This window comes from Lepus europaeus, chromosome 12 (genome assembly GCF_033115175.1).
Source record: "Lepus europaeus isolate LE1 chromosome 12, mLepTim1.pri, whole genome shotgun sequence".
NCBI lineage: Eukaryota > Metazoa > Chordata > Mammalia > Lagomorpha > Leporidae > Lepus > Lepus europaeus.
The window spans coordinates 33613164-33638274 of record NC_084838.1 but is presented as its reverse complement, the minus strand read 5'-3'; the positions used below and the strand labels follow the sequence as shown (position 1 = coordinate 33638274).

The following is a 25111-nucleotide window of genomic DNA, read 5'->3' as shown; positions in this document are numbered from 1 at the left end:
GGCCCAGCCTTGCCTGTTGCAGGCATTTGGGGAGTGACCTGGGGGATGGAAGATGTCTTTCTCTCCCACTCTCTCTCTCTTTCACTCTGGCTTTCAAATAAAAATAAACTTTTTTCTTTCCAAAAAACGAGTTGAGAGCATCTTAGACTAAATGATGTGGAGAAATAAACTCCACTTTTGTGTATACTAGGATAAGAAGAATTTTTGACTGTTAGACTGTCACAGTTCCTTTTTGTTCACAGATTAGTCACGTTTCTCCCACATGCAAAATATTCTTACCCCTGTGCCAGGACCCTAAAATATTATCCCAATTATCACATTAAGCTTGGAGTTTGGATCTTGAGACTTGTGTCAGGTCCCAATGTGGTTCTAGTCCCTTACGTGGGATTCTTTCTGATTCAAGATCAGCCAGCCAAACAGACAAGTTATCAACTCTCCCACTCGCATGTCCAGTGAGCCGTGGTGAGACGGGGGCAGATTAACCACAGTAGACAGAAGGGGTGGAACAGGAGGCTCCTAGCAGCACTTGTCTGTAGTGGTTCGGAAACCAGGCTGCTCTCATATTACCAGAGCATCTACTCCGAGGTGTGGGATGGGATGTCCCCTCATTAGGGTCTCATTTAGCCCTGTGTGCCTTTCTATTCCATTGTCTGCTGCCTGGATTCTTGGTTCTACTCTCTGAGAAGTGCCTCCTTTCCTGTAGGGCTCATGCTTGCAGCCGCGCAGCTCCCTCAGCCAGTTTTCTGGCTGTAGGAAAGCGGGCCCCGGAAGCATCTTTCTGTTTTGAACGATGTCTGTTCAAGCTGGTGGTACTCTTAGCAATGCAGCTTTCTCAGACATCATGGGTTTCCTGTGAAGCGTTTGCCCAGGTTGAACAATGACATCCATAGTGATTTTTTTTTTTTTTTTTTTTTTGGACAGGCAGAGTGGACAGTGAGAGAGAGAGACAGAGAGAAAGGTCTTCCTTTGCCATTGGTTCACCCTCCAATGGCTGCCGCGGCCGGTGCACTGCAGCTGGCGCACCGCGCTGATCCCAAGGCAGGAGCCAGGTGCTTCTCCTGGTCTCCCATGGGGTGCAGGGCCCAACCACTTGAGCCATCCTCCACTGCCTTCCCGGGCCACAGCAGAGAGCTGGCCTGGAAGAGGGGCAACCGGGACAGAATCCGGTGCCCCAACCGGGACTAGAACCCGGTGTGCCAGCGCTGCAAGGCGGAGGATTAGCCTATTGAGCCACAGCGCCGGACCCATAGTGATTTTCAAACAGAATTCTCTCTAATTTGACTTGCTCAGACTTCTGTGGGAAAATGCCCTTGAGAATCCTAGACATTTTTTTGTCAGCTGAGCGGGCCTACTATACCACATTAAACATTTTTGAGGTCTCAATAAAGGGTTGTACAGCCATTTTTAAAAAAGCTTTTATTTAATGATTGCACATTTCATAGGTACAGCTTTAGGAATATAGCAGTTCTTCCCCTCATACCCACCCTCCTACCCCCACTCCTGTCCCACCTCCTGCTCCCTCTCCCATCCCATTCTTCATTAAGGTTCATTTTTAATTAACTTTATATATACAGAAGACCAACTCTATACTGAGTAAAGATTTCAGCAGTTTGTATCCCCCCACACACAACATATAAAGTACTGCTTGAGAACAAGTTTTGCAGTTAATTCTCATAGTGCAACTCATTAAGGACAGAGGTCCTACATGGGGAGTAAGTGCACAGTGACTCCTGTTGTTAATTTAACAATTGACACTCTTATTTATGATGTCAGTGATCATCACCCTAGGCTATTGCCATGAGCTCCCAAGGCTTTATCCTTAGGCTATATCTCACTAAGACTCTCTTGCTGGCTGAAAACTATAGCGATATTAAATGATTTTATTGTATAATGTAGCGCATCCTGAGATCTTTATATTTCTTATGCTTGAAAACTGGCCCATTCTTAGCTGTTGCAGCCATTTGGGGAGTGAACCAGCATATGGAAGCACCCTCTCTCTCTCGTGCTCGCTCTCCTCTTTTCTAAGTCTGCCTTTCAAATAAATAAATCTTAAAAAAAAGAAAGAAAACCTAAGTGGGTTGAAACTACAGTGAGTAGGACCCCGCGTCCTGTGTTGGAGTGCCTGGGCGTGATGCTGGCTCCAGCTCCTGCTTGTGCAACAGGGATGGCTCATGTCGCTGCGTTCCTGCCTTCCACCTGGGGCAGCTGAATTGCGTTTGTAGCTCCCAGCTGAGGCCAGCCAGCCAGCAACCCCTGCTGCCGTAATCATTCGAGGACTGAACCAGTGATGAGAGCTCTCTCTGCAGCTCAAGCACAATTTTTTAAAATTAAATTAACCATTTAAAAACAACAATGATTGTTTCTTGATTGGGTTAGCAGGAGAGTTCTGAGTCACCTGGGCTCACTAAGGTGACTGCCAGAGGATTGCCTGGGCTGGAATATCCAAGATGGCCTCCCTCATCTGTGCAGTGATCAGTGCTGACGGTTGGCACTGCTCTTCCGTGTGGCCTTTCATTCTCCGATAGGCTAGGTTGTCTTCCATGCATATCGGAGCAATGCTGTGAGAGAAGGAGAGCAGAAGCCAGGCCTCTAGAGGCCTTGGACATCAGAACTTTCACACCAGTTCTACCACATTCTACTGATGGGTCCAAGTCACAAAGCCAGCCCAGATTCGAGGGAGTAGAGACTCCATCTCTGGATGGACAGTATAGCAAAATCATACTGTAAAGATGCATGCATGTTAGGATGGGGAACAGTCTTTTTCCATTAAACAATCTGTCTAAAAGGCAGCGCTATCCTATTTCTATATCTCTTGCACCTTGCAGGATATATTACTAAGAAATTAGTGAAGTTATGGTTGGATGGTATTAAGTACTTAGAGATTCAGAGATAACAGACAGGTCCTTATACATAAAATGAAAAACATTCACATTTTCTGTAAACAAAACCCCATGGTTATGGCAAAGATTTGCATTTATTCAGTTCACTAAATCACTGTATGTGCAGTCATTCTGGAGATGTTTTCAAGACCACACTGTGAGCTGGCTATACTGACTCTTTCTAGTCACCATCAGTTTCCTACAGCAGTGAGCATGATATTGGCTGTATAGATAAATGTGTGTTCACCTCACTTCTCTAAGAAATTAAAGGTTTGGGTGGCATGGAGTTTCCTCTGTACACCAGAAATTATACTTAGTCCCTGTAATCTCAAATGGAAAACGCTAATTCCCCTAATCCAGTGCTCTATAGAGCACAGAAAACAGAGCACAGTAATTCTAGACTCCTGAAATTACATAGATTAATTGGGTGCGTGTTAGCCTTATTATAAAATGCTTTGAGACAATAGCCCTGCAAGGCCAATCAGATCTGTGAACCTCAGCTCATTCTGAAAGAGCAGCCTCACATCCTGGGAAATCTATACTGTTTCACTTTCTCAAGATTTATTTATTTATTTGAAAGGCAGAATCACAAAATGAGAGACAGACATCTCCCATCTGCTGGCTTTCTCCCCCCAAATGACTGCAATGGCCTGAGCTGGGCCAGGCTGAAGCCAGGAGACTGGAACTCAATCTGGGTCTCCCACAGGATGCAGGTGCCCAAGCACTTGGGCCATCTTCCCCTGCTTTCCTAAGCACATTGATAGTGATCAGGATGAGAAGCATAGCAGCCAGGACTTGAACTGGTGCCCATATGGGATGCTGGCATCACTGGCAGCAGCTTAACCCTCTGAGCCACAATGCCAGCCCCAATACTGTTTTGCTTTCTGATAACCAGACTTTTGTCCTCTGATTACACTGCTACCAGCTAGACTAGGTGATCTAGGTGTGTGTGTGTGTGTGTGTGTGTTTTAAGTATTTTAAAACTGACTGATTACAAAGAGAGGGAGAGACAGAGAGAGAGGTTTCACCCCCCCAAATGACCACAATGGCTGGAGCTGGGCCAATCCGAAGCCAGGAGCCAGGAGCTTCTTTCAGGTCTCCTATGTTGGTGCCATCTTCCAGTGCTTTCCCAGGCCTTTAGCAGAGAGTTGGATTGGAAGAGGAGCATCCGGGACACGAACCAGCACCCATATGGGATGCTGACCCTGCAGACAGGCTTCGCCTACTACGTCACAGGCATCAGCCCCTAGGTGTGGTTTAAAATAATTTTCATGAAATTAAATTAGTGGAGTGGACCAGCATATTTCCTTTATTTCAGAGGGGGAGAGAGTAAGTTCCTATTCATAGGTCACTCCCCAAATGACTGTAACAGCTGGGGTTGGGCTAGGCCAAAGTCTAGAGTTGGTAACTCCTGTGTGAGTGATAAGGACCCCACTACTTGAGTCATCACCCACTATTTTCTCAGGGTCCTCATTATCAGGAAGTTGGAATCAGGAGTTGGATCTAAGACAAAAACCCAGATACTCTGATACAGGATGTAAGCATCCTAACCATTGTCTTAACTGCTAGGCCAAATGCCTGTCCCACTAGTGTATTTTTCATGGGATACAATAGAAAATATCAAAGCACATTGCATGTAAAAGGATAACAAAATTTGTTCCAGTTATTTTTTATTTTTTTATTTTTGACAGGCAGAGTGGATAGTGAGAGAGAGAGAGACAGAGAGGAAGGTCTTCCTTTTTGCCGTTGGTTCACCCTCCAATGGCCACTGCGGCCAGCGCATCTCGCTGATCCGAAGCCAGGAGCCAGGTGCTTCTCCTGGTCTCCCATGCGGGTGCAGGGCCCAAGCACTTGGGCCATCCTCCACTGCCTTCCCGGGCCATAGCAGAGAGCTGGCCTGGAAGAGGGGCAACCGGGATAGAATCCGGCGCCCCAACCGGGACTAGAACCCGGTGTGCTGGCACCACAAGGCGGAGGATTAGCCTGTTAAGCCACAGCGCCGGCCTGTTCCAGTTATATCTGTGTACAAATACATACATGTGTGTATTGTGTGTACATGCATGCATGTGACTAAATTGGACCATAGTATAAAATGTATTTCTTGGTATAGGTCACTACCAAGAAAGTTTGAAAGCTACTGTTCTAGAAGCACTCTGAAGCAGGAAACCTCTCTCTGAGGACTGGAAGTGGTAGGCTGAATAAGGGACCCATGAGAAGAGCCAGATAAATTTGTAGACAGGGTCTCAGAGAAGTCCAACATGCAGGTTCGGGGACAGCTGCAGGGAAGGAGGCCCGAGAGATGGATTCAGACATAAGGAAAGGGAGCGCCAATTCCGTGGGCAGCCTTTGCCCTCATTCACCCGCCCAAGGGGCCACAGGCAAAGGAAAGTAGGCAGTCACTTCCAGGAATCAAGACTGGCACTGGCTGAAGCCTCTTTAGCAGGCATTCCGAGGGAACACCAAGGTCACTGGGTGAAGGACAGCACAACCCACTTAGGTTTAGCCAAGTAAGGAAGGGTCGCGGCTGCTCTGGTTGACCCAAGCTCAGGCAGTGTAGACCTTAAGCGGTGGGCATGTGGAGATGGGGAGTTACTGACACCTTCTCTTTCATAGTGTACCATAGACACAGAGAATGTTAAAGCTTCGAGGGGCTTCAGGAAGCATCTGTGCAGCCTTCTCAAAGCTTGTCAGCAAATCAGGTCCTGAAAGAGGGATTTGTTCAAGGTGTCTTAGCAAGATTTCTCGCTCCTCTTTCTTAGTAATCCGCCCCACCCCCGCCTTTGTATTTCTTACAATATGTGTGGATCATGCTGGCTAAATGCATAAGCTTTGACTCACACAGCCTAGGTTCATATTTAGACTCTGCCACTTAGCTGTGTACCTTGAGCAGGCTACTTAACTCTCCAAACCTTGACTCTTTAATTGTTTAAAAAGAAAAAAAAGAGGTTATAATGCCTTATTTAGAAGATCATGAATTTCAATGAGACAGCTCAGGTAAAGATACAAGGATGAGGTTAGTATTGTGGCATAGCAGGTTAAGCCGCCACCTGTGACAGCAGCATCCCATATTGGAGCACCAGTTTGAGTCCCCACTGCTCTGCTTCTGATCCATCTCCCTGCTAATGCACCTGGAAAAGCAGTGGAAGATGGCCCAAGTGCTTGGGCCCTTGCCACCCACATGGGAGACCCTGATAGAGTTCTAGTCTCCTGACTTTGGCCTGGCTGAGCTGTGGCCATCTAGGGGAGTGAACCAACAGGTGGAAGATGTCTTTCTCCCCCTCTCTCTGTCTCTTCTTCTCTGTCACTCTACCTTTCAAATAAAATAAATATTTTCTAAAAAAAAAAAAAGACTTAAGGACAGTGCGCAAAGTACACGGTGGATGTGAGCTGTTGTTAACCATGGTCAGTGGTGATGGAAGGACACAGCCATAGAAGGGTCACTGGCTGCATGGAAATGGACCTGGAGGCCAGCTGGGATCTGTAATGAGACAGCAGCAGCAGGGCGGAGAATGGGATGGTCTCACAAGGTAGGATCGAGATGACATAGGAGCAGATTTCTTGTGGGTAGTGCTGAGAAAAAGTTGTCTTTGAGTCAGCGTGGTTTTCAGGAGTATCTGAGGAGAAACTCACTGTTTAAAGGGCAGTCCCTGGTGTTTTCTTATTCTCACCATATGGGCTGTCAGAGCCAGTGGGTATGTCTGGTGGGAGTGTGAGGCCATCCAATTGGTACTTGTACCATGGCTAAGGCAACAAATTCAGTTACCACCTTTATGCCAAAGACTCTTCCTTGCTTCAATTATGTGTATTCAGGTACTTACATATGTCCTCATTTGAGTGCCTCAAAAATATCTCAAACTCAGGCTATCTAACACAGAACAAATGTGTAATGATGTGCATGTACTGTGTTAGTATCATGAAGAGTATTTTTACTACCTTAAAAAACTCTTGTGCTCCACCTGGGCATCCCTTTCTGTCTCTGTCTCTCTCTCTCTCTCTCTCTCTCTCTCTCTCTCTCTCTCTCTCTTTTTATTTAATTTGGCAGCTAGAGTTATAGACAGTGAGAGAGAGACAGAGACAGAGAGAAGGGTCTTCCTTCCGCTAGTTCACTCCTCAAATGGCCGCCATGGCCAGCGCCGTGCCGATCTGAAGCCAGGAGCCAGGTACCTCCTCCTGGTCTCCCATGCAGGTGCAGGTGTCCAAACACTTGGGCCATCCTCCGCTGCCCTCCTGGGCCACAGCAGAGAGCTGGACTGGAAGAGGAGCGCCAGGACTAGAACCTGGTCCCCATATGGGATGCCAGCGCCGCAGGTGGAGGATTAACCAAGTGAGCCACGGTGCTGGCCCCTCTGTCTATCTCTCTTAATCCCTGGAAATAACTGATCATTTTACTGTCTGCTGAGTTTGGCTTTTCTAGAGGGTAATATGGTTGGAAATATACAGCACGTAGCCTTTCCAGATTGACTTCTCCTTTAATGTTCCTCTGTGTCTTTTCATGTTTTGATAGTTCATTTCATTTAGTGCTATGTAATCTTCCATTGTCTGGATATACCACAGCCCATTTTGTTGCTTTCAGATTTTGGCCATTATGAATAAAGCTGCTTTAGATATCTGTGTGCAGGTTGTATAGACCTAAGTTTTCAACTCAGTAGGGTAAGTACCAAGGAGTACAACTGCTGTATCTTATGGTAACAGTACGTTTAGTTTTCTTAGAAACTACCAACCTGTCTTCTGAAGGGACTCTATTGCATTTCTGCCAGCAGGGAATGGAAGTTCCTGTTGTTGTACATCCTCAGCAGCATTTGTTCGTGTTAGTGTTTGGAGTTTGCCATTCTAAGGTATACAGTGATAGGTTGTTTTAATATATGTGTTGTACTTATGTATATGTGTGTGTAACATTATTATGGTTCTCTGAGAGAAACAAAAAAGTGGACTCAGAAGTGTTGCTCACTCTTCCTTCCTTCCGACATCCCAGTTCCCATTCCCCTTCCCTACCCCTAAAGGTAAATAACCTCTTCAGTTTCTTACTTATGTTTTCTCAATTTCTTTGGCACAGACTAGCAGATACAAGTATGTTTTCCTATATTCAGCCCTTTATTGCATGCACTTAAGCATGCACTTAAGCATGACCTTTTTTTAAAATAATTATTTTATTTATTTGGAAGAGTTACAGAGGAGAGGTAGAGCCAGAAAGAGGGAGGTCTTCCATTCCCCTGGTTCACTGCCCAAATGATCACAATGGCCAGAGCTGAGCTGATCTGAAGCCAGGAGCCAGGAGCTTCTTCCAGGTCTCCCACATAGGTGCAGGTGCCCAAGGCCTTGGGCCATCTTCCACTGCTTTCCCGGGCTACAGCAGAGAGCTGGATCAGAAGAGGAGCAACCAAGACTCGAACAGGCGCCCATATGGGATGCAGGCGCTGCAGGCTAGGGCTTTAACCCACTGTACCACAGTACCAGCCCCAAGCATATGACGTTAGAATCTGTTTCTGGGGTGGGCATTTCACACAGTGGTTAAGTCGCCACTAGAGAGACTTGTTCCATATCAGAGTGCCTGGTTCCAGCCCCCCTACTCTGCTTCCAATCCAGCTTCCTGCAAACATGCACCCTGGGAGGCAGCAGGTGATGGGTGATGGCTCAAGTACTTGAGTCTCTGCCACCCATGTAGACTTGGATTGAGTTCCATGCTCCTGGCTTCAACTTGGCCAGCATGGCTGTTGCAGGCCTTTGGGAAGGAAAGCAGCAGGTGGAAGATCTCTCTCTGCCTGCCTGTGCCTTTCAAATACAATAAAAATAAAAATTGTTTCTGAAAACACATTACATAAATAAACTGTGTCTATTTTATTATCCTTTTTCCTCTTTCTGTCTCTGTTATCTTATTTCCTTGGGTGCCTGTATATTTTTTATTTAGTGCTGAAAATTGAATATAAAAATTGTACAAATACAAGGGAACTTCATAAAGTTTATGAGAAAATGGAATTAAGAGATACATTTATTTTTTTGACAGGCAGAGTGGACAGTGAGAGAGAGAGAGACAGAGAGAAAGGTCTTCCTTTGCCATTGGTTCACCCTCCAATGGCCGCCGCGGCTGGCGGGCTGCGGCCAGCGCATCGCGCTGATCCAAAGGCAGGAGCCAGATACTTCTCCTGGTCTCCCATGCAGGTGCAGGGCCCAAAGACTTGGGCCATCCTCCACTGCACTCCCGGGCCACAGCAGAGAGCTGGCCTGGAAGAGGGGCAACCGGGACAGAATCCGGCGCCCCGACCAGGACTAGAACCTGGTGTGCCGGTGCCACTAGGCGAGGTTTAGCCTGTTGAGCCACGGTGCCGGCCGAGATATGTTTATTTTGTGCAAAACAGTTTCAAATCTATAAAAATAGATTTTTTCATAAACTGATTTAAGTTTTTTAAGAAACTGCTTCAAGGCCCCTCATAACTTGAGGCCTACGATAGTATTCATTCTTCCACGACAGGATTTATAGTGGTTTCTGATAGTTAGGAGCACCACAGCCCAAGATCACTTTAATCCAACTCCTAGAACAAAGATGGCTCAAAGCTGGGCTTCAGTCCCTGTAAGGATCAGTCTATAAGCAATTCACCTTTCTCTATGGCATAGCTTTGTAGGGTCCCAGTCCAAAAGAATGCAGGTTCTGATCTGTCCTCCGTACTTTGGAACAAACAGCTGCAGGTGCCCTGCTTGTTCATCAGTTCATGTTAACAAATTCTCCTGGATCTTGATTCCATATTTTTTTCTGCTTTGTTAGCTCCCCAGTGCATCCAACAGGTTGTTTGTACTATTTTGTTCAGTGTTTCTATTGTCTGCAGTGACGAGAATGCCTCAGTTCTGCCGCTGGAGAGCTAGAAATTCCTCCACTGCCTTTTACATCAAAACTAAATTTTTCATTTTTGATGTTGTATTTAGTTCTCCTCCAAATATCTATTCTTCTGCCATACTTTTGTGTGAGGGGGTGTGCACTAAAACTGGAGCTCTAACCTCGCTGTGTATCCATTAATCATCACTGGTGGTAGATTATTTCCTCCCGCACTTTATCATTTGGAGCTGAGAAGTCATCTTCAGGGGACCCCGTCCCTTGTGCAGCCTGAATCGAGGGCATGTCACGCCAAGACAATATTGTGTTTGCTTTCCTGAAGCTCCTAAGGTATCACCTGAGATCAGTTTTTATATTACTGTCACAGGAGGCACAGGGCATTGGTTTCAAATTCTCATAGGAGACTGCCCCATTCAGAACCTAGGCTGAGACAAACTTCCTTGTCCTCTCCCAATGCCAATGAGAAGATTTTTTTTTTTTAAATTACTTATTTTGAAAGGCAGAGTGGGAGCCAGCACTGTGCACAGCAAGGTAAGTCACATCTGCAGCACAGCATCCCATAGCAGTGCTGGTTCAAGTCCCGGCTGCTGCACTTCCAATCCAGCTCTCTGCTATGGCCTGGGAAAGCAGCAGCAGATGGCCCAAGTCCTTGGGCCCCTGTACCCACATGGGAGGCCTGGATGAAGCTCTTGGCTCCCAGCTTCAGCTTGGCCCAGCCCTGCTCATTGCAGCCATTTGGGAAGTGAACCAGTGGATAGAGGATAACTCTCTCTCTCTCTCTCTCTCTCTCCTTCTCTCTCTGTAACTCTTTAAAATAAATAAAATATTTTTAAGAAAAAAAAAAAGGAAAGAAAGGTAGAGGTATAGGGAGGGAGTAGGGCAAGTAGGTTCACTCCCCATACACCCGCAGCAACCAGGGCTGCACCAGGCCAAAGCCAAGAGCCCGGACTTCCTGTGGTTCTCCTGGGGTGGCAGGAACTCAAGTACTCCACTGTCTTCCCAGGGTACACTTTATCAGAAGCTGGGTCGGAAGCAGAGTAGCCAGAGCCTTGAATCAGGTACTCCAATATGTAATGCAGCAACTTAAACCACTGCACCAACCATCCATACAGGGACAGGGTTTGCTGTTATTTTTTAAATCTAAACTATCATTTCTGAAGTTATCTTCCTTCCAGAATGCCGGATTCACACAGAGTCTCCATCAGAGTTAACTTTCTGCCTGCAAAGCCACATCTTCTGTTCTTTCTGGGTGTTAAAGCACAAGGAGATACTTCTTCTTCTTATTATTATTATTATTATTACTATTATTATTTGACAGGCAGAGTGGACAGTGAGAGAGAGAGGGAGACAGAGAGAAAGGTCTTCCTTTGCCGTTGGTTCACCCTCCAATGGCCGCCACGGCCGGCACACTGCGGCCAGCACACTGTGCTGATCCGAAGCCAGGAGCCAGGTGCTTCTCCTGGTCTCCCTTGCGGGTGCAGGGCCCAAGCACTTGGGCCATCCTCCATTGCCTTCCCGGGCCATAGCAGAGAGCTGGCCTGGAAGAGGGGCAACTGGGACAGAATCCGGCACCCCGACCAGGACTAGAACCCGGTGTGCCGGTGCCTCTAGGTGGAGGATTAGCCTGTTGAGCCACGGCGCCGGCCTCACAAGGAGATACTTAATCAGACCGTCCTCTGCCCACCCCTCCTCTACTGCCTGCCTCGCCGCTGGATCAGCTCACACATTTATTGCTGATTTTCAGTGATCCGTGTTTTGAGCCTCTACAAATTTCTTTTATTCACTTGAAGGCATGATGGTGCTTTTCGGAGGAGATTGGCTACATTTTAATTAGCATTTCTAGGTACTCCTAGTGCGAAGGCTTTCAGGCTTGTAATCTGTCGTTACTGGAAGTTAAAGAAGTTTTTTCCCAGTGATAATTGCCCCGTTGTGGTGATGATACAGGATGCATCTGAATATTTTATGTGAACACATGAACAGAATTTCCCTAAAAGGTTAGGACAATAAATTTTTCTTTTCTTTTTTTTTTATTTTTTTTTTTATTTTTAGACAGGCAGAGTGGACAGTGAGAGAGAGACAGAGAGAAAGGTCTTCCTTTTGCTGTTGGTTCACCCTCCAATGGCCGCCGCGGTAGGCGCGCTGCGGCTGGCGCAATGCGCTGATCCGATGGCAGGAGCCAGGTGCTTCTCCTGGTCTCCCATGGGGTACAGGGCCCAAGGACTTGGGCCATCCTCCACTGCACTCCCTGGCCACAGCAGAGAGCTGGCCTGGAAGAGGGGCAACCGGGACAGGATCGGTGCCCCGACCGGGACTAGAACCCGGTGTGCCGGCGCCGGACAATAAATTTTTCTCCTTTTTCTTTGTCTTGCCAAGAAATAGCCAAAGAGCACTCCAGAGGCCGATCTGCCTGTGTCCACTCCCGACCCAGTGAGGGCGACGAGGAGAGCAGGCACCCGGGAGCGTGCTCCACTGAGAAGTCCAGAGGTGAGACCGTTGGCGAGCAGCGGGGCGAGAAGGGGAAAGGCCTCCTGAAGCAGCCCCCCTCTCTCAGGCTGGCTGGGCCCGATGAGAAAGGAGAGGACCCCAGGCGTACAGCAGGAAGCATTCCGCAGCGCGATGGCCACAGGAAGCCCAGCAGGCGGCATGACGCGGCGCCCAAAGCCAAAGGTGCCCCCCAGAAAAGGCGCATTCAAGAGGTCAAAGGTGGAAGGTGCTCCCCGGCTGGTTCCAGCCGGCCTGGCAGTGCCAGGGAGGGGATCCACGCCGGGCCGAATCCTCTCCACCATCGCACACCACGAAACAAAGCGGCCCAGGACAAGCCTGCAGGAGGGGTCTGCTCAGATTCGCCACAGAGCGCAGAGGAGTTGAGGTCAGGAGCCAGGAAGCTGGGGACATCCCTCCAGCCTGGGAATGTCCAGGTATCTAAGGAGACTGAGCCCGCACCTGCTCCCCTCTTGGGGCAGAGTGTGAACATCGCCCTTCTCCCCGTAGAGCTCCGACTGCAGATAATCCAGAGAGAAAGGAGTAGGAAGGAGCTGTTCCGCAGGAAGAACGAGGCGGCGGCAGTCATCCAGCGCGCTTGGCGGAGGTACCGTACCGTTGGTGTTTCCAGTGAATTCCCTGTGGCCCGTGATAAGGCCAAGGCTACGGCATCTACTGGTGAAAGTCACAAATGTGCGGGTCCTGGCAGTTCACGTTGTATGCACTATTTGGAGCATGTTTCTGCCCAGAAAGATAGGGTACCATAAAGGATGAGGGGGACACCTGGGATTGTTTTGGGGAAAATGCTAGCAGATTATCTGATTTGGGGCAAACCGCTTGACATTCCTGACCCTGTTTCCCCTTCTGTAAATGAAGATGGCTTCATCCGTCCTGCATATTATATATATGACAAGTTGCTGGAGTGAGAGAATCTGTGTTTTATACACTTGGGAACCCTGCACACATGAGATATTTGTTTGTATGACTCCACTACCCAGGAACTGATCCAAATAATAACCCAGGGTCTGGAACATACTGAGCTCGAAGTCTCGGGTAGGCACTGGGAGTGGTGGAGACAGGCCCTCTGGGGAGTAACTACCTGAACAGGGGAGATTCCATGGTCACAAGGTTTCACCTTTCTCGCAAACTCCTTCACATATGGCCACACAAGGGCCTGAATCTAGGTGAGGTCTTAGGTGGCAGCTATGTGGCCTCTGTCTCTGGGAGAGGAAGACTCATGGGAGATGAGGCAGGTGAGTCTCTGTGGACACAGGTGTGTCAGGTGTCAGGGTCCCTGTCGGGAGAAACGAGAGAGCCGAGAGAACGGTACCATTGGCAGAGAGGAGAGAGCAAAGGCAGTGGTGGCAGCGAGGCCTGGGAGAGGCCTCCAGGACCTCATGTACTGATGCCTGCAGGAGCCCGGTGCCGACCTGTGCATGCTCAGCCTCCGCCTGTGTCCTTGTGTCTGCTCGAGCTCTTGGCCATTTACAAAGTCCCAACGACACCAGGAAGCCACTAGGGCAGGCATCCATATCTCGTTTTGTAGACAAGCAAACTGCTCAGAGAGGAAAAGTGAGTGGGTGCCAGTCCAGGGCCCTTCCCCGCACCCCCGTCCATTGTTAATCAAGTGTCCTTTGTTGCCAGCCGGATAACGGAGCTGGAGGCCGGAGCTGGAGGCCGGCCTCTCCCCCTTCACCCGATGGTGGGCAGGGGAAGAAGGGCTGCCTGCCTGGTGTCTGCACCTCCGCACGCCGACGCCACAGGTTGACGGGGGCAGGGTGATGGGCGGCCCTACCGTCCGCAGTGCTGGTGGTTAGCACTGATGGTGAGCCCGACAGCGACAACCGGGTTCTACCTGTGTTAACTCGTTTCGTCTTCACAGTAACCCCGCAAGGTAGGGACCGTTGTTCTCCCCGTTCCACGCACCAGGAGGCGGAGGCACAGCGGTTAACCAGCTCGCGGACCGGCCAGCGCTGGCTTTGGGCCTCTGAGTCCACTGGTGGACATGGTCACTGCTCCCTGTCCTTGGGGACTTTCGCAGGACACGCCCTGGCGACCACCCAGAGGAACTTTTTGTTAACGTATTCTGGCCGAAAGCCGGGAGCTGAACAAGCCGGCGAGGTTTGGCGCGTCAGGCCCCGCAGCTGGTCGCTGGCCGAAGCGTCCCCTTCTTGGACTGGCTGCACCCTGGCTCCTTTGAAGGGTCGGCGCTGACAGCTCCTGTCAGCGTCTCCCAGGAGCAGTGGGCTCACGGTGCACCATCACCCGGCGGCCTCTGGCTGCGCTGCTGCGGGACTCCGAGGCCCGGGGCTGACTTCTTGCTTCTGAAAGATTTCGAGGACATTTTCCGTGTAAGGACCGGTGCCCCAAGTGCGTCCTGGGACAGCGTGAGGAGTGGTGAAGGGTGGGGGAGCTAAGGGCTAAGGGCTCAATAAACACAGGCCTCCTTAGGACGCCCTGAGGGTGGGGCCGGGGAGTTAGAAACGGGGTGGGGGGTGGGGGGTGTGTGCCTCCGGCCTGCAGTAAATGAAACTGAGTCCCAGAATTCAGTGGGAGCGCCCCTACACAGTGGTGGCCTAGTTTAGAAAAGAAAGCCGGCCAGGGGACACGCTGAGCTGGAGAGCTGCGGGGAGCACGCAGCGGCACCTTCCCTCCTGGGCAGGGCCGCAGTCCGAGCCCTGGGCCCTGGGCTCGGGCACAGGACTCCCGCCCCCAGAGCAGACTGGCTCGGTGGGAGCTGTGCCCTCACGGCCGCTGCCCGCAGCAGGCCTGGCCAGTGAGTGCACTGCGCTCAGGAGCGGAGCGTGGGGAAGGCCCTCGGCGCCTCCCGCGGAAGAACCTGAGCGACACGGCATTTCTCCGTGCGGCACGTGCTCTGTGAGTGAGGCGTGGCTTCCGGCTCCCGGGAAAGGAGGGACGCACCGCATGGGTTGCTGAAGTCAGCCTTTGGGAAGAAGGGGTGGCTGCTGCACCGAGCTCTGCTAGGAGTTTTGTAGCAGACTCAGGATGGTCGTTTTCTGTTCGGTGCTGTGTGAAACCAAGCCTGCTCTGTTGCCCTGGGCAGCTCTCCGGGGGCTCAGCACTGCTCGTGTCCTGCAGAGTATGTGAGTGTGTGTGTGTGTGTGTGTCCCCGTCCAACACGGAGATTTAATCATAGGGAAAGTGCCAGACCTTCAAGAAACGCTGGCTCCTTCCGCAGCCCGGCCTCCCCTCCCCTCACCAGCTACACAGTGGTTCAGCCACACTGCATTACTGGCCTGCACAAATGCCCACATCTGCCTAGTACGTGCTTCTCTGCCTGGTGCACCCATAGGTACAAGCCTTGCCGAGCCTCCTCAAGCCGCCACAAATCCTCAGTCCTGCGTCTGTTCCTTCACCACCCAGACCTTTTTGTTTTTTGTTTTTAAGATTTCATTTATTTATTTGAGAGGGAGATACAGAGACAGGTCTGCCACCCACTGGTTCACTCCACAAATGGCCACAAGGCTAGGCACTTCTGGGTCTCCCATGTGGATACAGGGGCCCAAGCACTTGGACCATCTTCTGCTTTCCTAGGCTGTAGCAGAGCTGGATTGGAAGTGGAGCAGCCAAGACACACAGTGGCGCCCATATGGGATGCCAGCACTGCAGGCGGAGGTGTAGCCACTACACCACAGCGCTGGCCCGGACCCCAGCCCCCAGCCCCCAGCCACTGGCGCTTCTCCTACTGCACTTACTCATTCAAAACCAGACCATTCCACTAGCCCATGGCTCCTTGAGGGCAAGACTGAATCCTAGTTCAGAAAATGCTGGAGGGTGGAAAAAATTCACTCAAAATGCTGCCACCAGTTAAGAATGGGAACTCGAAAGAACCTCCCAGGAGTTCAGCAAATACAGGGGTACTTAAGAATGATCATGGAAAATGTCTAAGAAAATAGTGCAATGATCTCAAAAATTTTGCAAGGAGATACTCTTTTAATTCCATGTTTCCACGAAGTGTTTGAAACACCCTTATACTATTGTGATAGCTACTAGAAGCCTTAAAGGAAATTTGTTTTCAGTGCTGTGATCTTAAAGTCTCTGTTCTCCCAACCAGATACCGGCTACGGAAGCACCTGACCCACCTTCTGCATATGAAGCAGCTTGGAGCTGGAGATGTGGGCAGATGGAGCCAGGAGTGCATGGCATTGCTCCTCCAAGTGTGGAGAAAAGAACTGGAACTAAAACTCCCAAAGACTGCTGCTGCAAGCAAGACCCCCAAGAGTCCATCCAAGGGCACCTCGGGCACAAAGTCCACCAAGCACTTGGTACTCAAGCAAATCTATGGTAATGGTCCTTTTAGACACTTTATCTTTCAAAAATTTCATTTTTATTTGAAAGGCCCAGTGGCAGGGAGAGACAAAGATCTTCCATTTGCTGGTTCACACCCCAGATGCATGCAACAGCTGGAGCTGGGATGGGCCAAAGCCAGAAGACAAGAAGTCAAGTAGCTGAGCCACCACCTGCTGTGCCTCCCTGCGTATGCGTTAGCAGGAAGCCAGATCAGAAGCAGAAGCAGGACTTGACCCCAGACATTCCAGTATGGGGTGCGGTATATCCAGTACCTGCCGAATCATGAGGTCTGCACTGCTGCTGGGCACTTGTAGTTCACAACACCCAGAGAGCACAGCCACAATCAGACTCTGAAGTGGGATCAAATTACGCTGTGCAAACCTCTATTCAGATTAAAAAAAAAAAAAATTTGTTCTGCTTCCAAGCACCAGGTGAATTCTCAGCACTTGCATTGGCTCCCTTCAGCAATTCTGGGAGAGAACTGGTTTCCCAAGGCATTCTGGGCTCCATGACTGAAAAGTTCACGGTTCAAACCTCTCCAGACCCCTGCCAACCATTTGGCTGAGGAGACTAACTTAGACTCTGCCTGCCTCACTCTGACCTTTCGTAGCTATGCTGAGGTTAGTATAGGGTTACCCATCCATGGGGATGTTGTATATACTAAGGTAAATACTTGTTCAGCCAATGAGTTACTATAAATTGAAACATTTTCATCTCTGAATGAGCCCATCCAAATAAACTTGGCAGGAAACAAGCCTGGCTAGTTCCTCAGCACCCAGAAAACACTTAGAAAGAGCTCCTGTAGACCATGTCCTAGGCCTCCAGGTCACTCCCACACCACACCTAGTGTTTCGTGGTAGGCACCTGCAAGCACACGCCTTATCCACAAAAAGGAACCTGGTGAGGCCCAGCTCTTGCCAGCCTAACACACCTGACTTGGTCATTCCAGGTTGTTCTCAAGAAGGGAGAGTCCGTCATCCCCCAAGATCTTCCAAAGCCCCTACTGTGCTGCAGCTCAACTCAGGTAAGGCACCCACTGTGCTAGCGGAGATGCAGGGAGATGCTGGGGAGAGAGTGGAGAAGCACTTTCCAACGTTTCACTCCCAAAGGCAGATGCCGAGAGCAGATGACCATCTGATTTCAGGTACACGTGGTTTTTATCCCCTTTGCATGAGATTACTGCACTCAACAGCAGTCTCCAAATGACACCAATTTTCACAACCAGAAGCCGCCATGACATCACTTCCATGGGAAACAAATGGCAGGCTATTAGTGATCGCTTTACCTTGCTTGTTCATGTGGTCCTTCAAAGCAATACCTTAGGAATTCTTGCCCCATTCTGGTGTCACATGGGGACCCCCATCTCCTTAGCCACTGTGGGAGAGCACCATGGAGGACAGCACTTCCAGCTGAGGCCCAACTGTGTGCTTTCAGTCACAGGGAAGCTCAAGGAACTTTCTTTCCAGCCACAAGACAAGTGTTTTACCCAGAGCCTTTCCCTCATGCCAACATTCAGTGTGGGTGATAAGTTCAGTGCTGTCAGCAGCTAATGCCAGGGCCAGTGTTTCTCCCAGGTGGCTATGGCAACACGCTCCCCTGCCCCCCCACCTCCACCCGGCCATCCTGGGGGAGCAGGGTGCAGCTGGGAAGGTGAACAATGACTGTCAGCGTGAACTTTAACATTCATTTAGTGTTTGATGGGGGAGGGACCTGGAGGTGGGGGACTGCCAAGCCTTTGATAAGATGTGCCTGGCAGCACGGGCAGGCTGGTCAGGGAGCCGTGGGTGTGGCATTTAGACACTTGCAAAGGAATCATGGCCCAAAGCTCTACATTAGGAAAAAAAATTATTCTACTTAATCGAACAGTTTCAAAAACAGAATTCCTCTCAGTTACAACTGCCAGAGAGGTGGCATATAGATAACCAAATATAAGTATAAATTAGATCATTTTTCACTTTAAGGGGAAAAATTCAGGACTATCAGAAATCTTTTAAAATGAAGGTGTTTGGCAGCATAAAAAGTTTTTAGTTAAGGGACTTGGGACAGAGTAAACAAATTCAGAAAGCCACAGTGCTTAGTGGTTAATGTGCATTTGAACAAGCTGCTTGTTTATTCCTACACATTTCTGGCTGATCTGAACTCAAGGACAAAATAAAGAGACCTTTCTCCTAACCCGGGCCTGGGGAGCAGAGGGTTTTGTTAGACCCAACCCCACCCACATTAAAGCTGGTCAGAGCTACTAGCTATAGCTTGGTTGAAGCCTGTTTTTGTGTTTCACACTTTGGTTTTCTGTCTATACATTAAATAATTTACATGAAATGGGGTTTTGGATACACTAAGTTTCAGGAATATAGAATCACAGATGCCAAACTGAACCAAGGAGAGTATTCATTTTTGTCTCCACTTTGAATAAGAAAGTTCATTTTTTGCCTTGAATTCCATAGGAACAGACTTTTTAAAAATTAATATTTTATTATTTGAGAGGGAAGACAGAAAAGTCCACTCCCCAAATGGCCTCAACGGCCAGAGCTGGGCTGATCCAAATCTAGGAGCCAGGAGCTGCTTCTGTGTTTCCCACGTGGGTGCAGGGGCCCAAGAACTTGTACTGCTTTTCCAGGACATAGCAGAGAGCTGGACTGGAAGTGGAGCAGCTGGGACGTGAACCAGCACCTGCAGACAAAGGCTTAGCCTACTTGCCATAGCGCCGGCCCTGAATAGATTTTCAGAGTGGGCAAATTGCTTGGCACACTACAGATACCCAAGTATCAGATGAATAGAGCAAACACAACTGTTCTCCCTGGTCTCCTACACCCACCCCTGCATACTACCCACAAACAACACCAGCATTACCCTTTCTTCATGCATTTTCTTTCACTCTCACACACACACCTCCCAGACCCCTTACCAGGGCCCATCTCTTTAAAGAACTCCCTTTAAAACCCCATTCTGTTGACTAATCAACTATGGCTCAAGTGACTCCTGGTTATGGTGCTCTCTGCGTGAACGCAGTGTATTCCTGCCCAGCTGCAGAGGGGCATGCAGATGGCAAACCATCCCCTGGTGAGGGCAGCCAAATGCATACACCACAGTCCAACGAGTGTCATTCACTTAAAGAAAAATGTACTGAACTAATAGTTATAAAACCAGGGGGAGGGGCTGGTGCCGTGGCATAGCAGCACTGGCATCCCATTCGGGCACCAGCTTGAGTCCCGGCTCCTCCACTTCCGATCCAGCTTTCTCCTATGGCCTGGGAAAACAGTAGATGATGGCCCAAGTCCTCACGCTCTGCACCCGTGTGGGGACACTCGAAGAAGCTCCCGGTTCCTGGTTTCAGATTGGCCCAGCTGTGGCAGCTACAGCCATTACCAGTGGATGGAAGACCTTCTCTGTCTCTCCCTAACTCTGCCTTTCAAATAAATAAATCTTTAAAAAGAAAAATTTTTTCAGGATTGATTTGAATTTCAGAAATCTTCCATTCACTATCTCATTCCCTAGATGGCTACAACAGCCAAGGTTGGGTTAAAGACAAGAGCTTCATCTAGGTCTCCCATGTAAGTGGCAAGGGCCCAAACAGTTGGGCCATCTTCTGCTGCTTTCCAAGGCCATTAGCAAGGAACTGGATCACAAGTGGAGCAGCGGGAACATGAACTAGCACCCTTATGGGATCCTGGTGTTGTAATAGACAGCACTGAGGCATAGCAGGTAAGCCGCTGCCTACGATGACAGCATCCTATGTGAGTGCTGGTTGGTGTCCTGGCTGCTCCACTTCCAATCCCAGTTCCCTGCTAATGGCCTGGGAAAAGCAGCCCAAGATGGTCCAAGTGTTTGGGTCCCTGCCACGCACATGGGAGACCCGGAAGAAAGCTCCTGACTATTGCAGCCATCTGAGGAGCACACTAGAGGATGGAAAATCTGTCTCTCCCTGTCTGTGACCCTTCCAAATAAGTGAATCTTGATAGCACACAGAAAACCCCTTCATAATACCTTACATGCCCCCACAGGAAGGCACAAATGCAGCAATATGGCTTCAGCAAGGTGTCACCACCATCTGGGCGTCAGTACCGTCACTTGTTAAAGTCCATTCACTGTTTTCTAATTGAGGCATTCTATAAATTTGTTCTTTTAAGGTCATTAAGAAGGGCCTCAAAAACATTTTAAATTTTAAATGCTTGTCAGTCTGTGATCCTTGAGGATCTAAACAATTTTCAAACAAACCTATCTTCTGGAAAGGACTATTACAAGAAATAGAGCAAAAAGGAATTAAAAGATATTTTTGAGTGTATGTATTGTATTGACAGAGCTGGAAAGATACATTCCAAGGAGACAGAGGGCCCCTCCCCAACAAGTTTTTTTTGAAGAACTGTCCCGTTTTTGAAGTAATGGAAAATGTAGAGCTATGAGTCACACTACAGTAAACTGACCCATCCTTTGTCCTCACCATCTGTGAACCCTCCTTTGGCATTAGACTTAATAACCTGAATAGCAATCTGGTATTTGTTCTTACAGTGAGCAATCTGCAGTGTATACATCTCATTGAGGACAGTGGAAGATCAAAAAACTTCTCTTACAACCTGCGCTCAGCTACTCAGTCAAAAAAGCACTCCACCACCGCCGTGACTGCCTGTGGGGGAAGCCGGTGTTCGGGGGGAGCTGGAAGAGCACCTGCAGAGTTCTCGTTCTCTGATCATCTTGGAAAAACCTGAATACGCACATCTGAAGCCTGATGAGCCTGGAAACATGGTACCAATGAAAATACCAGAGTGTGTTCTTCATGCTCTCACCCAGCACTGTTTTCACTTCAATTGGTAAGGCTGGAAATGAGCATTAATAATTCAAGTCTAAGTGAAGCTAAACCCGAGCACTAAACGGCTTGCTGGGTTGTGGTTCTTGTCAGCTGGCTGGTGCAGGCTTGGCTTCTTGGCTCAAGTGATGAACCTAAAGATGTGGCCGTCCTGAGGCAGCTGCCTTCATCACAGACACCATGTCCTCACCATTACTCCAACATCTGCTTTACATCTGGAGCAGAACCGTGACCTGGTGCCTGCAAGACTGTGGGCTCCTTCCGTCTTGTACTTCCCTCTCCTGGGTGGCAGCCATGTCCTCCCTTCCTCACTGTCAGGCAACAGTGTCACAGTATCAAGGAACCAGTCAGGCAGTAAGGTGCTAACTCAGGCCAGGTGTCTACTCTATACTTGTATTTTCTGATGAACTCGTAGAGGTGAGCAATCTTCTCAAAATGCCACTCCCACCAGCTGGAAAAATGGATAACCACACATGTTCTGGCTCTCTCAGAACACCTGGTTAAAATAAAATGCTGTGACTATGGGCCCTTCATGTTTTAAAGGGTAAGTCTGCCATAGGAGTGTCGACAGGAGGCAGAGTGACCTCAGTCTCCCATTCTGGACTGCTTCCATTTCACTAAGGTCTGTGCTGAAAAGAAATAAAGTGCTCACCTAATTTAATATTTTCATTTTCAGTTTACTAATTATATTCATTTTTGTGATTATGAAAACACAAAGAGGGCTGGCACTATGGTGTACAAGGTTAAGCCTCGGCCGATACGGGCACCAGTCTCGGCTGCTCCACTTCCCATCCAGCTTCCTGCTCATCATAGCAAGTACCTGGGTCCCTGCACCCACATAAGAGACCTGGATGAAGCTCCCTGGCCTTGGCTTGCCCCAGCCTTGGTTGTTGAGGCCACTTGAGGTATGAACCAGCAAAGGAAAAATCTCTCTCTCCCCTTCTCTGTGTCTCTGCCTTTCAAATAAATAAATCTTAAACACAAAGAATGAGGTTAGTGTAGCTAGAATCACAAAGATTGAAGGTGCTACAGTATCACTCTGAATGCAATGCAGCACACACGATGACCCGCAACTGTGCGGCAGGTGAGAGTCCAGGAAGTAAGCCCGCACCACGGCAGGAACTCCTTCAGAGCAAAGGAAGGTTTGTACACAACTTCTTTAAAAGTTCAGTTTTAATGACAAACTCTATTACACCAGTCTCTCCTCAAAATAAGATAGATGTGAATACCCAGTTTCCCATAGGAGGTACGACAGCTCCTCTTCAGTACACTGTGCTCAAGGCGCTGGGCCCGTGGGTATGCCCTGTGATATACACATTGAAGCAATAATGCAAGTCGGTAAGCCACTGCTCCTGTACACTGTTACTCTTCAAGGCCTGTAGAGAAAAACAACAGTAGTTTAAGAATTGTACCAAAATTGCTGTTCTGACAGCACTATTCATACCAAACACAGTTTCTCAAAGCCCTGGCAACCGTATCACCACATGTCTCAGAAAAGGTAAGTATTCACTGGGCATTCCCACAGGGAGCGAAAATCCCTAAGCAAATCCTCTAGTGCTACTGGTTTCTTGTTGAGGTTGTCCCTTTCTGAACACACTAGGAACTACTCGTACACTCAATCCCTTCCCCTCGGCATTTCTGGTGTCTCAATCTGCGCTGACATTAAGAGTCCATCCACAGAGCTGATTGACAATTTCTGTCAATCTCTTCTTTACAGAATGGGCTGAGTCTCCAATCTGGAAAGAATAATCCCAGTTCTTTTCTGTTGCTTCTGAATTATTCCACTGCCACATCTATTCTGAGAAGTTTCCAAAGTACCTTCATTATTTGTGTGCAAAAGGTCTAATGCAAAGTATTACTCTACTCCTTACTGAATAACCCCCAAGCACCCATACAACCACATCTTTAACCCTCCCAAAGCAAAACCACCAATAATCCCAGACAACAAAGCTGACCCACAGACAGACAAAGCCAAGGGCAAAGTGCTATCTATCACACAAAGCCAGAATCTGCAATTTCCTCCTTTCTCTACTTTCCAATAAACTAGAAATTGATCTACAGTTTATTCTTGCTAGATACTTTCCTTAATGATGGCTAACATTCGGTGAGTATTAACGTCAGGCACAGTAACAATTTCACTTGGGGTATGGAAGGGACTGGTGTTGTGACATTAACGGGTTAAGCTGCTGCATATAGGATGTCGGCTGCTTCAATTTCAATCCAGCTCTCTGCTAATACACCTGGGAGAGCAGCAGAGGATGGCCCATGTACCCAGGTGGGAGACCCAGATGAAGCTCCTAACTTTCAGCCTGGCCCAGCCCTGGATATTGTAGCCATTCGGAGAATGAACCAGTGGATGGAAGATTACTCTCTCTCCCTAATGCTACCTTTCAAATAAAACAAATACATGAACTTTACTTGGATTATCTCATTTACTGGCTATCAAAAACAATGGCATGCAAAAAATGGTATTCCCATTTTTACAGATAGGAAAACAAGACTGAACATGAGAGGGAGGGTGGGAGGGAAAGAGAAGGAAGGAGAAAGCAAGCCTGCCAAGCTACTGCAATTAACTGACAGTCTCTGAGACCAAGCAGTAATGACTGATGCCCCCACCTCTCCCATCTAAGCTGTCTGGTGCCACCTTCATTCTGCACAAGCATTTCAACACTTTTAAAATGATTCTGCAATCAAAAAGACATTTCTCTGGCTAAGCTACAGTCAGGTGCTGTACAACAGGGTGAGTCCTGAGAAACCACCCCACTGGGCTTAATTCCAGGTGTGATTCAATGTACAGGAACCTCATCCTCCAGAGCACCCTTCCCTCTCCTAGGAATCCATTCCTGTACTAACAAAGCCTTTGGTGCCATGCTGCTTACCGTGATATTCTTGATGATCTGCTGCACCAAGATAGCATTGGTCAACATGTGTGTTCTGAGGGGAGCGTGTTGAAGCAGCAGGCGAAGCAGCTGCCCCACCACGGGCAGCTCCTCAGGCCCAACCCTGTTCACCCGCAGGCTCTGCAGCAGCAACCTGAGGACTCGAGGCAGAAGAGCCAAGATGGAGACGCAGGCCCCCCAAAGCTTGTCCCTACAATGACAGAAGTGAGTCAGTGAGCTGATCCATTTCCACATTCCCCCAAACCCAAATGTTCTTTTAAAGAACATGTTTTTATTTTTTTGATAAAACACCATAAATCCTAAGAAGTAGTTTCATCAGAACTAAATTCAGTGAAGAATTGTTCTCCCCATTTTATGGGTCCCAGCCCACCAACCAGCACTTTCTGAGGCTTAACAAGACATTCTTGGCGCCCTAGTTGATCTTATACAAAATACAGAACTTGCCAGAGAACAGAATGACCAGCACATGTATGAAGTGTGTTACCTACCACTGGACATTAATTATTTTACAACAAAAAAAGAGCAGGAGGTGGGCATTTGGCCCAGCACTTAAGATACCAGTTAGGATGCCAATACCCCACACTGAAGTGTCTGGGGTCAAATTCCAGTTCTGGCTCTTACCTCTTGTGCTAATGCAGAAACTGAGTCAGTGGTCATGGTTCAAGTAGCTGAGTTCTTGCCACCCATAGGGGAGACCTGAATTGAGTTTCCAGCTCCCAGATTTGGCCTCCTGTTTGGTGCAGGTATTGAAGAGTGACCCAGTAGATGGGAGAGCGCTTAATTGCACACTTTATCTGCCACTCTCTCTCTCAAGTAAAAGATACTGAAACATCCCACTGGTAAAAAAAACACGATTTACAGGGCTGGTGCCATAGAGTAGCAGGTAAAGCTGCTGCCTATGACACTGGCATCCCAC

At 48.6% G+C, this 25111-nt stretch overlaps 2 protein-coding genes across 8 annotated transcripts in view; one reads left to right on the top strand and one right to left on the bottom strand.

The window, feature by feature from the left end:
* The window catches only part of INVS (inversin), a 192328-nt gene extending 169871 nt beyond the window's left edge, over positions 1-22457 (top strand). For all 5 annotated transcript variants that reach the window (XM_062207871.1, XM_062207872.1, XM_062207873.1 and 2 more), the window contains 4 exons: positions 12076-12790; positions 16259-16488; positions 17444-17518; positions 21001-22457. In XM_062207871.1, the coding sequence (XP_062063855.1) occupies positions 12076-12790; positions 16259-16488; positions 17444-17518; positions 21001-21197 (1217 nt within the window). In that variant the 3' untranslated portion in view covers positions 21198-22457. The remainder of the gene's footprint in view (positions 1-12075; positions 12791-16258; positions 16489-17443; positions 17519-21000) is intronic.
* Positions 22458-22466: 9 nt separating this feature from the next.
* Positions 22467-25111, bottom strand: part of TEX10 (testis expressed 10) — a 64497-nt gene continuing 61852 nt past the window's right edge. For 2 of the 3 annotated variants that reach the window (XM_062207877.1, XM_062207878.1), the window contains exons 14-15: positions 24175-24385; positions 22467-22671 (exon numbers count right to left, since the gene is read on the bottom strand). In XM_062207877.1, the coding sequence (XP_062063861.1) occupies positions 22558-22671; positions 24175-24385 (325 nt within the window). In that variant the 3' untranslated portion in view covers positions 22467-22557. Of the gene's footprint in view, positions 22672-24174; positions 24386-25111 lie in introns of those variants that run through there. The other variant, XM_062207879.1, reaches the window with a different exon arrangement.